This window comes from Chiloscyllium plagiosum, chromosome 36 (assembly GCF_004010195.1).
Source record: "Chiloscyllium plagiosum isolate BGI_BamShark_2017 chromosome 36, ASM401019v2, whole genome shotgun sequence".
Lineage (NCBI taxonomy): Eukaryota > Metazoa > Chordata > Chondrichthyes > Orectolobiformes > Hemiscylliidae > Chiloscyllium > Chiloscyllium plagiosum.
The window spans coordinates 17,745,506-17,759,447 of NC_057745.1; the positions used below are offsets into that span (position 1 = coordinate 17,745,506).

The 13,942-nt window shown below is 42.6% G+C and overlaps 1 protein-coding gene across 3 annotated transcripts in view; it reads left to right on the forward strand.

The window, feature by feature from the left end:
* myo1ea (myosin IEa) overlaps positions 1-13,942 on the forward strand; it is a 157,806-nt gene that overhangs the window by 43,946 nt on the left and 99,918 nt on the right. For 2 of the 3 annotated variants that reach the window (XM_043677435.1, XM_043677436.1), the window contains exon 3: positions 11,509-11,598. The exons of the other annotated variant lie outside the window; for it this stretch is intronic. In XM_043677435.1, coding sequence (XP_043533370.1) covers positions 11,509-11,598 — 90 coding nt within the window. The remainder of the gene's footprint in view (positions 1-11,508; positions 11,599-13,942) is intronic. 3 annotated transcript variants of the gene reach the window in all.

Below are 13,942 nucleotides of genomic sequence, written 5' to 3' on the forward strand. Positions count from 1 at the left end.
TTGAAGAAGGAGGCCATCTGGGTTGTACGGATTTGGAACTGGTCCTCGTGGGAGCAGATGCGACGGAGACGAATGAATTGGGAATATGAGATGGCGTTTTTACAGGGGGCAGGGAGGGTTCCGAGCGGAACCCTCCAGTCACAAGGGATGAACTCAGATTTCTCCAGTTTCCTCATTTCCCCTCCCCCCACCTTGTCTCAGTCAAATCCCTCGAACTCAGCACCGCCTTCCTAACCTGCAATCTTCTTCCTGACCTCTCCGCCCCCACCCCAGTCTGACCTATCACCCTCACCTTGACCTCTTTCTACCTATCGCATTTCCGACGCCCCTCCCCCAAGTCCCTCCTCCCTACCTTTTATCTTAGCCTGCTGGACACACTTTCCTCATTCCTGAAGAAGGGCTTATGCCCGAAACGTCGATTCTCCTGTTCCCTGACCTGCTGCGCTTTTCCAGCAACACATTTTCAGCTCTGATCTCCAGCATCTGCAGACCTGACTTTCTCCTGAATGGTACTTAAATACTCAGATTCAACATGTTCAATACTGGAAGTCAAAAGAATCAGTGAGATAGGAAAGGGTATGATCTGTAGCAACTGATCATTCTGTAAGTGTAAGGTAGAGTCACTGTAGCCCCATAGGGCCATCAGAGAGAGATGATTGTGGTGGTTTAACCTCAGGGTTACCATGTCACAGGTGAGGGGTAAGGTTGAGAAGTGGAAACTTTATAGTGACCTCAGTCAGTATGGGAATTGAACCTGTGCTGTTGGTATCACTTTGTAATACAATCAGCTGTCCATCCTCCTGAGCTAATCAACTGCGTCTTCATTCTGTAAACCTTGTTGACTTAATGTTCCAGGATACAAATGCTACAGAAAGGACAGAAAGGGAGGCAAGAGAGGAGGGAGGGTGGTGTTTTTGATAAGGGATAGCATTACAGCTGTACTAAGGGAGAATATTCCTGGAAATACATCCAAGGAAGTTATTTGGGTGGACCTGAGAAATAAGAAAGGGATGATCACCTTATTGGAATTTTATTATGGACCCTCCCTAATAGTCAGAGGGAAATTGAGAAACAAATTTGTAAGATTCCAGTTATCTGTAAGAATAATAGGGTGGTTATGGTTGGGGATTTTAATTTTCCAAACATAGACTGGGATTGCCATACTGTAAAGGGGTTAGATGGAGAAGAATTTGTTAAGTGTGTATAAAAAAATTTCCTGATTCAGTATGTGGGATGTACCTACACAAGACTTGACCTACTCTTGGGAAATAAGGCAGGGCAGGTGACTGAGATTCAGTGGGGGAGCACTTTGCAGCCAGCGACCATAATTCTATTAATTTTAAAATAGTGATTGGAAAGGATAAACCAATCTAAAAGTTGAAGTTCTAAATTGGAGAAAGGCCAATTTTGATGGTATTAGGCAAGAACTTTCAAAAGCTGATTAGAGGCAGATGTTCACAGGTAACGGGACGGCTGGAAGATGGGAAGCCTTCAGAAATGAGATAATGAGAGTCAGTATCTTCCTGCTAGGGTGAAAGGCGAGACTGGTAGGTGTAGAGAATGCTGGATGACTAAAGAAATTGAGGGTTTGGTTAAGAAAAAGAAGGAAGCATATGTCAGATATAGACAGGATAGATCGAGTGAATCCTTAGAAGAGTATAAAGGCAGTAGCAGTGTACTTAAGAGGGAAATCAGGAGAACAAAAAGGGGACATGAGATAGCTTTGACAAAAAGGGTTAAGGAGAGTCCAAAGGGTTTTTACAAATACATGAAAGGCAAAAGGGAGAGAATAGTACCCCTCAGAGATCAGCAAGGCGGCCTTTGTGTGGAGCTGCAGGAGATGGGGGAGATACTAACCGAGTATTTTGCTTCAGTGTTTACTGTGGAGAAGGACATGAAGTATAGAATGAAAAATGTCCATATGACACAGGACAAAGTGCTGGATGTTTTGAAACGGATAAAAGTGGATAAATCCCCAGGACCAGATCAGATGTACCTTAGAACTCTGTGGGAAGATAGGGAAGTGATTGCTGGGCTCCTTGCTGAGATATTTGTATCATTGATAATCACATGTGAGGTTCCAAAAGACTGGAGGATGGCTAATGTGGTGCCACTGTTTAAGAAAGGTGGTAAGGACAAGCCAGGGAACTGTAGACCGGTGAGCCTGACGTTGGTTGTGGGCAAGTTGTTGGAGGGAATCCTGAGAGATAGGATGTACATATATTTGGGATGACAAGGACTGATTAGGGATAGTCAACATAGCTTTGTGCGTAGGAAATCATGTCTCACAAATTTGATTGATTTTTTTGAAGAAGTAACAAAGAGGATTGATGAGGGCAAAGTGGTAGACTTCAGTAAGGCATTTGACAAGGTTCCCCATGTGCGACTGGTTGGCAAGGTTAGATCTTATGGAATACAGTGAGAACTAGCCATTTGGATATAGAACTGGCTCAAAGGTAGAAGTCAGTGGGTTGTGGTGGAGGGATGTTTTTCAGACTGGAGACCTGTGACCAGTGGAGTGTGAGATGCTGGAAAAACACAGCAGGCCAGGCAGCATCCGAGGAGCAGGAGATGCTTTGCTCCTGTTCCTCGGATGTTGCCTGGCCTGCTGTGTTTTTCCAGCATCACATTTTTCAACTCTGGTCTCCAGCATCTGCAGTCCTCACTTTCTCCTACCAGTGAAGTGTCACAAGGATAGGTGCTGGGTCCACTACATTTTGTCATTTATATAAGTGATATGGATGTGTGTATAAGAGATATAGTTAGTAAGTTTGCAGATAACACCAAAATTAGAGGTGTAGTGGACAGCGAAGAAGGTTACTTCAGATTACAAAAGGATCTTGATCAGATGGGCCAATGGGCTGAGGAGTGGCAGATGGAGTTTAATTTAGATAAATGCGAGGTGCTGCATTTTGGGAAAGCAAATCTTAGCAGGACTGAAACACTTAATGGTAAGGTCCTAGGGAGTGTTGCTGAACAAAGGGACCTTGGAGTGCAAGTTTATAGTTCCTTGAAAGTGGAGTCGCAGGTAGATAGGTTAGTAAAGAAGGCATTTGGTATGTATTGAGTATAGGAGTTGGGAGGTCAAGTTGCAGCTGTACAGGACATTGGTTAGGCCACTGTTGGAATATTGCGTGCAATTCTGGTCTCCTTCCTATTGGAAGGATGTTGTGAAACTTGAAAGAGTTCAGAAAAGATTTACAAGGATGTTGCTAGGGTTGGAGGATTTGAGCTATAGGGAGAGGTTGAACAGGCTGGGGCTGTATTCCCTGGAGCGTCGGAGGTTGAGGGGTGACGTTATAGAGGTTTATAAAATCGTAAGGGGCATGGATAGGATAAATAGACAAAGTCTTTTCCCTGGAATGGGGAGTCTAGAACTAGAGGGCAAAGGTTTAGGGTGACAGGGGAAAGATATAAAAGAGACCTAAGGGACAACTTTTTCACCCAGAGGGTGGTACGTGTATGGAATGAGCTGCCAGAGGAAGTGGTGGAGGCTTTTACAATTGCAACATTTAAAAGGCATCTGGATGGTTATATGAATTGGAAGGGTTTGGAGGGATATGGGCTGGGTGCTGGCATGCGGAACGAGGATGGGATATCTGGTTGGCATGGATGAGTTGGACCGAAGGGTACATTTCTATGGCTCTGACTCTAAGTAGAAAATCAGCAATTGTACTTCATTGGCTTAAAGTGTGAAGGCTTGTGAAATGCATTATGTAAATGCAAGTCTTTTATTTGTGGGTATTGAATTACTCTGCCATTTTCCAGTCACTGGTCCACTGTGATCATGATGGCTGCCATTTTGAATTTATTTTGACTTCCCTTAATTTTAAGCCCTACATCACATGCCAATCCCAAGCTTACGTTAAGTTCAGAAAAGGCGCACGGCTGGAACATTTTTTTTTCTTGGCTGTTGTACTATTCCTGTGCAAGTATGCATTCTATTGCTAGAATCATATCTGAAGTTGGTGCAGGGACCCCTCCCCCAGGCAAATCACAATGTACCTTCTATCCCATCAACCCCACATCTCCCCTATGGTTTTCCAGCTTTTCCTTCCATTCTGTGAATGAAGGTCTCTGAGTCTCCCTGCTTAACTTTGCTGTGATGATCATCACCACCGTTTTTCTGCCTTAAAACTAAAGTTGGGTAAAAACAAAAGGTTGCATGGTGTCATACTCACATATTTAGAGGTCACCCTCATCTTGGCTTCTGATTCTTTCCAGTGGCTGGTGGTCCCGGTGTAGGGAGCCCCAAAATGCCCAGGATAGTAGCCCGGATGTGGTCTATCCAGGGCACAATTCTGGCCACTCCTACCAACAATAACTGCATCATATTACACACATTCATACATAGGACCTGTTCTCTAACTCAAAACGGGATATGTCCAAGTCTTGCACCTTTTTGAATTATCCAGGAGCTTGGGGAGTCCGTGTTCCTCATTGCTTCCTGCATGGCAATGGTGTGGCCAATCAGAGTTGGATTGCAAACCAATCAACACCATTTCCTGTTTTGGTATAAATTGTGATCATTTGAATTTTTTGGTATTCTTGCATTTATTTTGATGAGCATGAGATTGAATATGTCAGCACCTTGTCAACAATATTCTGTGTTCATTTTTATCACTTCCAGCACTACTCATATAAGTTAAAGGTATTTAGGTTAGCTGATAAAAGGACAATAACAGTTCCTCTTCTGATTAAAAGTTCCCATAATCTTTAGGGAGCACACTGCTGGTGAATAGAACAGGACAACAGAAGCTTATGAAAAGATGCCAGTTTGAAAACATTTTGCAGATTGTGAAACTTAAAATGTTTCCATTCAGCAAAATTTAATTGTTCTAATTAGCTTAAAGATTTTAATCCTTTCAAAGACCCAGAGATTAATTAATAGTCATTATTTTGCTGAGTCAAGGTAATGTGCTTTGTCTGTGCTTGTTTCCTCCCTGTCTGTGTTAAATAGCCTCATATTTGATCAGTTTTTGAAAATTTTTTTTGTGTGAGCATTCAGAGGATTGCACGTTGAATGGACTGGCAGACTGTGGGAACAAAGCCAAGGACACGTGCAGTGTTGCCAGGCTGTGTCACTGTTGCCACGAATGACAGCATTGGGCTGTGGAAAGTACGCATTGTTTGTTAGATGGCTGAGGTCTTGCTGCATAAACCAAACACAGTCGCATCTGAAAGAAATCTGTCAAACTCTTTAATCTTTGTTTCAAGACAGATTCTCAGTAAGCATTCTGAGAATTTCATTCAGCTGCCACGTAATTGTATTATTTTACATTACATCATTTCCTCTTCTTTAGGGGGACATTCTGCAACACTAATGTTTGTGTTGATTCTCGATATTCCTTTTCAGCTCATCCCCTCTCTTTTCCTGAAGGTGCTACCCACTTGGATAGTGGGGTCAGCCATGGCTTAGTTAGTAGCAGACTCGCCTACAAGTTATAAAGTTCCATTTGAAGTCCCACTTCAGTATGCGAGTACAAAAATCAAGGCTGATGCTCCAGGGAAGCACAGAGAGGAGATGAGATGTGAAATCATCACTCCATCTGCCGACATAGAGTCTGTTGGAAAACTGGGGTGGGGGGGATGTTCTCCCTACTTATATCTATTGCTCAATCAAACAATAAATTGTCATTATCACAGTGCTGCTCTGCACAAACATGGCTGATGTGCTTCCCGCATTACAATAGTAATGATATTTCAAATGTAATTATTTGACTATAAAGTAGGTTGAGTAGTACAGTAGTTATGAAAGTTGCTTTATCAATGCTAGTCTGCTTCCTGGAAGAGAAGAATTGATCTTGAGCAGGAAAAAGGACTTTCTTTCTTCCCCCTTCCCTCATCCAAGGTGTTGCCATAACCTAAGGTGAACTAACTCATGAAGAACTAGGGTTACACCTGGGAATATTGTGTCTTTGTACCTTCATAGTTATCTGCGGTGCAACTGCACACTTAGCCCGACAATGGATTTCTTCAATAGATTCTAAACCTTTCCTTTTTTCTGGTATGAATTGGTATTTGCTCCACTGTCTTTTACACCTCCTTTCAGCTCCTTCCTCACTGACATCAGTGTGGAAATCAAGCCTGATCACTAGTGTACATTGCTCCTGGTGGCCAGTATAGAATGGCTTAGATGACCAACATCTGGCAGTTCCATTAGTTGGGGAAAGTTTTCATTTCATAGAATCCCTACAGTTTGGAAATAGGCCCTTCAGCCCAACAAGTCCACACTGACCTTCCAAAGAGTAACCCACCCAGACCCATTCCCCTACCCTATATTTACCCCTGACTAATGCACCTTATACTTTGGGCAATTTAGCATGGCCAAGTCACCTGACCTGCACATATTTGGATTGTGGGAGGAAACTGGAGCACCCGGAGGAAACCCACATGGACACAGGGAGAACGTGCAAACTCCACACAGACAATCGCCTGAGGCTGGAATTGAACCCGGGTCCCTGGTGCAGTGAGGCAGCTGTGCTAACCATTGAGCCACCATGCTGCCCCAAAGTTATTAGATAGTGCGACCCTGAGTTTCGCTGAAAATGTTTCTTTTAACTTTTTTTTTACTTTCATCTGGACAATTTGCAAGAATACCAAATTAAAGAGAAAATGACACCTATGCTATGTAAAGGGACAGTGTTGATTGGTTGACATGTGAACTTTGATGGTTAGAAGTGTTGCTATAGATAGGTACCAGTTAATGATGACTAACAGTTAACTGTCAAGCTTTGTTTAAATTTTAATCTAACAGGTCAAGGCATTGCTTTGAAAATGGCTATCATCTGAAACAAAAACAGAAATTGCTGGAGAAACATAGCAGCTCTGGCAGCATTTTGGAAAGAAAGCAAAGTAAATATCTTAGGTCCAGTAATCCTTCTTTAGAACTGATTGTAGATAGGAAAAGGTGGTATATTTGCTGAAGACAGGGGGTGGAGGGGCAAGGAGTAAACAATAAGCCAAAATGGAACCCAGAGAGAGAAAACAGTAGTTGGACAAAGGGATGATAATGCTGAGCCAAGGAGAAACAAAAGCTGCAATAAGAGTCCATTAGTGCATGAAAATGGATTGGCTGTGAGCCAATGTAATTACAAGCCTGGGGTGCGGGAGTGGGTTAAGGACATGGAAGAAGGTGCTCAGGCTCAATTATTGAACTTGGTATTGATTGTGAAGGCTGCAGGGTCCCAGAGCGGAAAATCAGATGCTGTTCTTTGAGTTTACACTGACCCTCGCTGCCATCTGTTTTCTTGCATTGAAACAGGTGCCGTGTGAGTAGATGTTTCCTCTGTCTGCAAAAAACAGGGTCCTGTATATTAGTATAGTTAGCTTCCAGAGTGTGCAAGTACAAGTGAACCCAACTGACAGTCCTGAACTGGTTGTCAGTGTAATGCTTTGCAAACCCAGGATTATCTGGCAAATATTGTCCAATTATGAAATCACATCTGATGTTTCACAGATATTGTCCAACTATGAAATCAACATCTGATGTTGTGAGTTTTGCAAACGCTGGTTAGGTATGGTCAGTAAGTTGTTTGTTGTGAACAATTGAAGAATGTTGTTATTTGATAGGATATACCAATTTTGGGGGCATATGGCCTACATACATAGCATCACACAAGCACTGAAATTCATATACCACATTCCTGATTAGTGTGATACACTGAACAATTTTTTGGCAGCATGCTGTTAGTGATGTTCCCACTAAATTGAAACAGAATAAAACGGCTTTAAACTTCTGCTGCACACTTTGAGATACCTTATCTTGCCAGGGTAATCAAAGATAGTTTTGGCAAAACTTATTCATCAGCTATGGTTACCTGCTCATGATTACATTGTTCTTAATGGTAGCTGCTGTGTGCAAATTAGATGCCTATGTTTCCTATATTGCAACAAAAACTATGCTTCAAAGAGTATTCAAGTGCTGTAGAGGACTTTGGTATGTCCTTAAGCTGGGAGAGGCCCTGTAAAAATGCAATTCTGTCTGGAGAACATGATGAAAAGGAAAAGCAGAAATCGCCAACCCAATGGGTCATTTAATGAGGCAAGGCTATTGGGTGTGAAGGAAGATTAACGATGACCACATAACACCTCAAATTATACACCTTGTTAAAAATTCCAACAACAGAACTTCACAGAAGGAGCCCTATATTTCTTTCTCTTTCGAGATTAAAACTTAACCAAGTACTTCATACTAATATTAGCACAGTCTGATTTTCACATTGGTCATGGAATTAGAATGTAGTTGTTTAGAGGAGCAGTCAACTTTGGAAAAAATAACATGAAGCCAATTTGTATTGAATTTTTTTCTGCTGATGAGTTTTGAGACTATTTATAAAAAGGATAAAAAAGGCGGTGTCCTCTAAATTTCAATGCTGTAATTTCAGAGTGTTCTGGCCTGCAGAATGGTTACATTGGAATATGTCTCAACCAGTATTCTTTCACTGGTATAGAAACAAGAGTTTATCTTACTAAATGTGTTTTTTAATATTGTTTGATTTCCATGGTGGCATGAATGCCTTTTTTGTCTAAGTGTTGGGATATGTTTTGATGTCAATTCCCACATGTTTGAGGTCACTGTGAAGTCCTCGCCTGAGGTGTGCAGATTCTCAGGTTAAACTCACCACCAGTTATCTCTCTCTTGAATGAGAGAACAGCCTGTGGTCCATGGTGACTGTAGTAATTTTCATTTTCTACAGGTGTTAGAGGCTCAATAATTCAGTTATGACTTTGAAGCTCTTCCTGGGTGTTGTACTGAAATTAATGGATAGAATTTAATGTAAGCTCTTTTCTGCCAAATTGACAGCCAGCAGTCAGGACCTGGGATAGCAAGATACATTTGGGATGAATAACTGGAGACTGTTCTATATGGGTTAAGGGCAGGGCAGGGGGCCTGGGTCAGGTTCAGTGCTGAGGCTTGTGACTTGCTCCACTGACAAAGTCATGTGTCGCCTCTTTTTCTGGAAAACCCATTGTATTAAATTCCAATCAGGCACCCCACAGGGCAGCAGTGGTGAATGTTCCCCAGGATCAAGAGGATATGGGCGGGGGGGGAATTCCATCCACTGAGAGCATCTGGCTAACTAGAGACTGGCAGCTCATCATTGCTCAGCCAAACCACTGACCAGTGGTGGTTGATGTTGGTAATGCAACCACCATGGTCAGGGTTGCTGAGGTCACAGATGAATGATGGTTGGAGACAGATTGTGGGGTGGACTTTGAGGAGATGGGGTATTGGCAGCAAGAGCCAGGGTTGCGTGTGTCCCTTACTGGCCCCAATTTCCTCAGTCCTTCTCAATGACAGGCTTCTCAATCAGGCACTGAGCAACCGCAAAAAGGTTTACTTCTTGGGTTTCCCACACAACAAGCCCTCTGCTTACTGTTGTGTAAATCCCAGCAGCACTGAGATGAGGTCCTCAAGTGGGCCTTAGTTACCACTTAATTGCTCCAATTAACAAAGAAGGTCTTCTTGCTACAGACTTAATTGAGGTAAAGGCAGGAAAATATTGCACCCCCCCCCCCACATGATCAAATGCTCCCATCACCAAATTCAGCAAGGGAGTGGGCATTAAATTCTGCCCTCTGTTTTCCATAACCAGTCAGCATCATGAGGAGTCAGGGACATATAACATATAATTTGGATACTGCATTATAACTATTATTGACTCTTGAAGAGATTGGTTGTAGACTGTGTATAGTATCTGTGAGAACAGCGCAGATTGACAAGGACAGTGGTCTTTTTGGATTCATTCAACTGATGTGGATGTTGTTGTCTGGGCCAGCATTTATTCCCCATCCCGAATTGTTCCTTGAGCTGCCTTTCTGAACCTCTGTGGTCCATTTGGTGTGGATACACCAAAAATGTTTTTGGCGATGAAATTTCAGGATGCTCACCCAGCAAAACTGAAAGAATGCCGATATATTTCCATCAGGAGGGGTGAGTGGCTTGGTGGGGATCTTGCAGGTTCCCATGTATCTGCCTCCCTCCTTCAGGATGGTAGTGACTGTGGGGTTAGAAGGTGCTGTCTAAAGAGCCTTGGTAAATTTCTGCAGTGCATCTTTTACTTGGTGATGCTGCTATGAGCATAAGATGTGGAGAGAGTGAATGTTTGTGGATATGGTGTTTTAAAATATTAAGGATTGGATTGAAATGGGTGGATGAAAGTGGTTTTGACTTTTTTATTTATTATTGTGGTTTAAATGGTGCATTTGACCAATCAATAGACTCCTGTAGCTTTGGCATGTCATCTATTGTCAAGCAACTTCTAACTGATTGATTGCCAAGTAACCTCAACCACATCATTCTTAACCAAGACAGAACCAGCCTATCATCAGTTATAAAGACTCAACTCAAAATGTTAACACTGTTTTTGTCTCCAATGATACAGCTAGACCAGCTGAGATTTTCTGGCAGTTTCTGTTTAGGTAATTAAAGGAATGGAAACACTTTGAGGGATGAAGAGAACTCTGGTTTCTAAAGTTTTGCTGTTTTTGAATTACGCCCTTGCAATGTGAATATTTACCTCCCACAACTGTGTCCCTGCCAAAACCAACGCACCACCACCTCGCTACCCTCACCAACCCCATGACCTCCAGTCCCTCACTACCACCTACCACTATCACCAGCACAACCTCACCCCACCATCCCTAGCCCCCAACCACCACCTCCACCAACTTCTCACCATCAACTACCGACACAATGCCCACCCCTACCCCCACTACCATCCCTAGCCTCCACAAATCCCTCCACCCTCACCAACACCACCAGCACAATTCTTTAAGGCTTTTATTTGATTTCAGTGTCTTGAGTTGCTCAATAATCACAACCAGCACTGGATGCAGGGCACTGGCACCATTGTATCCTGCAGGGCAATTTAAATCCTTTTGAAAATATTTGAATAATAATTTGGTTTAGGAATGGTATTAAGATCGTAGCAAAGCCTTGAGTTATTGTGCAGATCTTAGAATCCCAACAGTGTGGAAATAGGCCACTTGGCCCAACAAGTCCACATCAACCTCAGAAGAGTATCCCACCCAGACCCATTCCCCCACCCTATTACTTTACATTTCCCCTGACTAATGCACTTAACCTACACACCCCTGAACACTATGGGCAATTTAGAAAGCCAATTCACCTAACCTGCACATCTTTGGATTGTTGGAGGAAACCAATGTAGACAGGCGAAGAATATGCAAACTCCACACAGATAGTCTCTCTGAGGCTGGAATTGAACCTGACCCCATGGCACTGTGAGGAAGCAATGCTAACCACTGAACCACCGTACCACCCTATATATTGCTTCATCTAATTCAACATCTTAAAAATGTACATTTCACCATTTTAATGAGAAATGTTGAAGGAAGCCTGTTGTCATTGCTGTGAGGCAATTTCTTTTATTACTGCTCTTGGAGGGAAAAGAAAATTTCTTTCTCCTCTGCATTATTTCCATGGAGATTTTAATAAATTGTTTGATGCTAATGTGTGGAACCTTAACCAGGACTGTGCAGACATATATTGGGCCTGTGCTTATCTCTGTGAACCCATTCAAACAAATGCCCTACTTTGGAGAAAAGGAAATTGAAATGTATCAAGGAGCGGTGAGTATACTGCACTTGGTGAAAAGTTGGAGATTTTGGAAAAAATTGGCAATAACAGAGGCTGACCTCACCCAGCTACTTATGTGAAAGATATGCCACAAGTTCTGTGATGACCGCACTGGCCAATAGGATCCCCACATTAGGGCCTGGCCAGGACCATGCTACCCCCTTAGAATTGGCATTGATTCCCCTGAGGCAGCAGAAGGGAGATAAGGCATAATTCATGCTGCTACTCCTGATGCCTTTGGAGAGAGCTGTATTGGAAGTAGTTAGACATGGTCGTATGTTGGGGAGATTTCTGCTGTTCATAGTAAAGATTTTTGCACATACTCTAAACACAGCTAAGACTTGTTCAAAATAATAGGAACTGTCCTGCCATCTGGCTGATGGGACAAAGTGCAAAAAGACAATGCAAGGCAGTCAGGGATGCTGTGAGCATGAAGGTGGGCTCAGTGAGTACATGTAATGACAGCAAGCGAAGAACCTGGAGATGAACTATTATGGACCAGGCCAGACCCCCTCCAAATATTTTAAGAAGATAGCCTAGACCCTAACTTTTTCTTATTTTTAAGGCAGATGTGAAGTGAATATTCCAGGTGTGATGCAACTCATCAAACCACTCAACTTTATGCAAAACAGAATTTATTTGAACATTACAGTTGACACAGGAACAAAAGAAAGCAGAATTTAGAATAGCTTACCTATCGGAAAACTTAACCAACTCGATACAGCAACTAAACTAATTAACTATTCCAATACAGTAACATCCCAGAAACACACCCCTTGGCAAAAAGGTAAATTCAAACACAGATTCTTACAGGCAGGAGGGAACAACATCCAGAAAAAGATTTCAGAAATAGTCAGAGGAATCCTTTACTGAAGTTTGCAACACTTCTTGTATTCAAAACATCTTGTGACTGCTGCAGCAAAAAAAACTAGAAAACAAACCTGAACTGGGAGAACTGGCCTTTCCCCTTCCATTGTTAAACTGTTTAACCCTAAACGCATTGGCACCTCTGCCTTTACAACCTCTCTTCCAAAAAACCAAGGACAAATGAACCTTTTTAAGGTGTCAGCATTGTCACACTACAAGCTGGGTGAATAATCCTGTGTGCAAAGTGTGCTTGCTGCAGCCTGACAATGATAGTTGCCTATGCAGCAGTGAAGTGCAGAAGTCACATGACGGTTCAGATGGCTCGCACACGTTAAATGCCACTGTCTGTGGGTACAAGGTGTATGTGGTCAGTGCCCATGGAGTACATCCTGAGATGTTGGGACCCAACGTTGGAAGTTCTTCAGAGCACATGGTGAGCTGAAGCTGCCAAGTATCTGCTGTGACTTTCATGTTGAGAATTCTTGATATCCAGCTTGTTTGGCATCTTTGGTCAGATAGGAAGCTGAAGGTTATTTGATGCTAGTAAGGCATTTAACAAGATATAATCTCCCTTAATTGGCAACTCACTGGGGCTAGTGAGAAACTTGCCTTGCTACTCGACAAATGCCTAAAAGGTGCAGATAGAGTCATAGAGTCATAGAAATGTACAGCATGGAAACAGACCCTTCGGTCCAATTTGTCCATGCCGACCAGATATACCAATCTTTTCTAGCCCCATTTGCCATATTTGGCACATAACCCTCTAAACCCTTCCTATTCATATACCCATTCAGATGGCTTTTAAATGTTGCAATTGTACCAGCTCCACTTTCTCTGGCAGCTCATTCCACACACACACCACTCTCTGTGTGAAAAAGTTGCCCCTTAGGTCCCTTTTATATCTTTCTTCTCTCACCCTAAACCTATGCCCTCTAGTTCTGGACTCCCCCAACCCAGGGAAAAGACTTTGTCTATTTATCCTGTCCATGCCCTTCATGATTTTATAGACTTCTATAAGTTCACCCCTCAGCCTCCAACGCTCCAGCGAAAACAGCTCCAGCCTATTCAGCCTCTCCCTATAGCTCAATCCCTCAAACCCTGGCAACATCCTTGTAACTCTTTTCTGAACTCTTTCAAGTTTCACAACATTCTTTCAATAGGAGGAAGACCACAATATTCCAAAATGGCCTAATCAATGTCCTGTACAGCCACAACATGACCTCCCAACTCCTAAACTCAATACTCTGACCAATAATGGAAAGCATACCAAATACTTTCTTCACTATCCTTTCTACCTGCAACTGTACTTTCAAGAAGCTATGAACTGCACTCCATGGTATCTTTGTACAGTAATATTCCCTAGAACCTTACCATTAAGTGGATAAGTCCTGCTTTGATTTGCATTTCCAAAATGTAGCACCTCGCATTTATCTAAATTAAGCTCCATCTGCCACTCACAATGTTGAGATA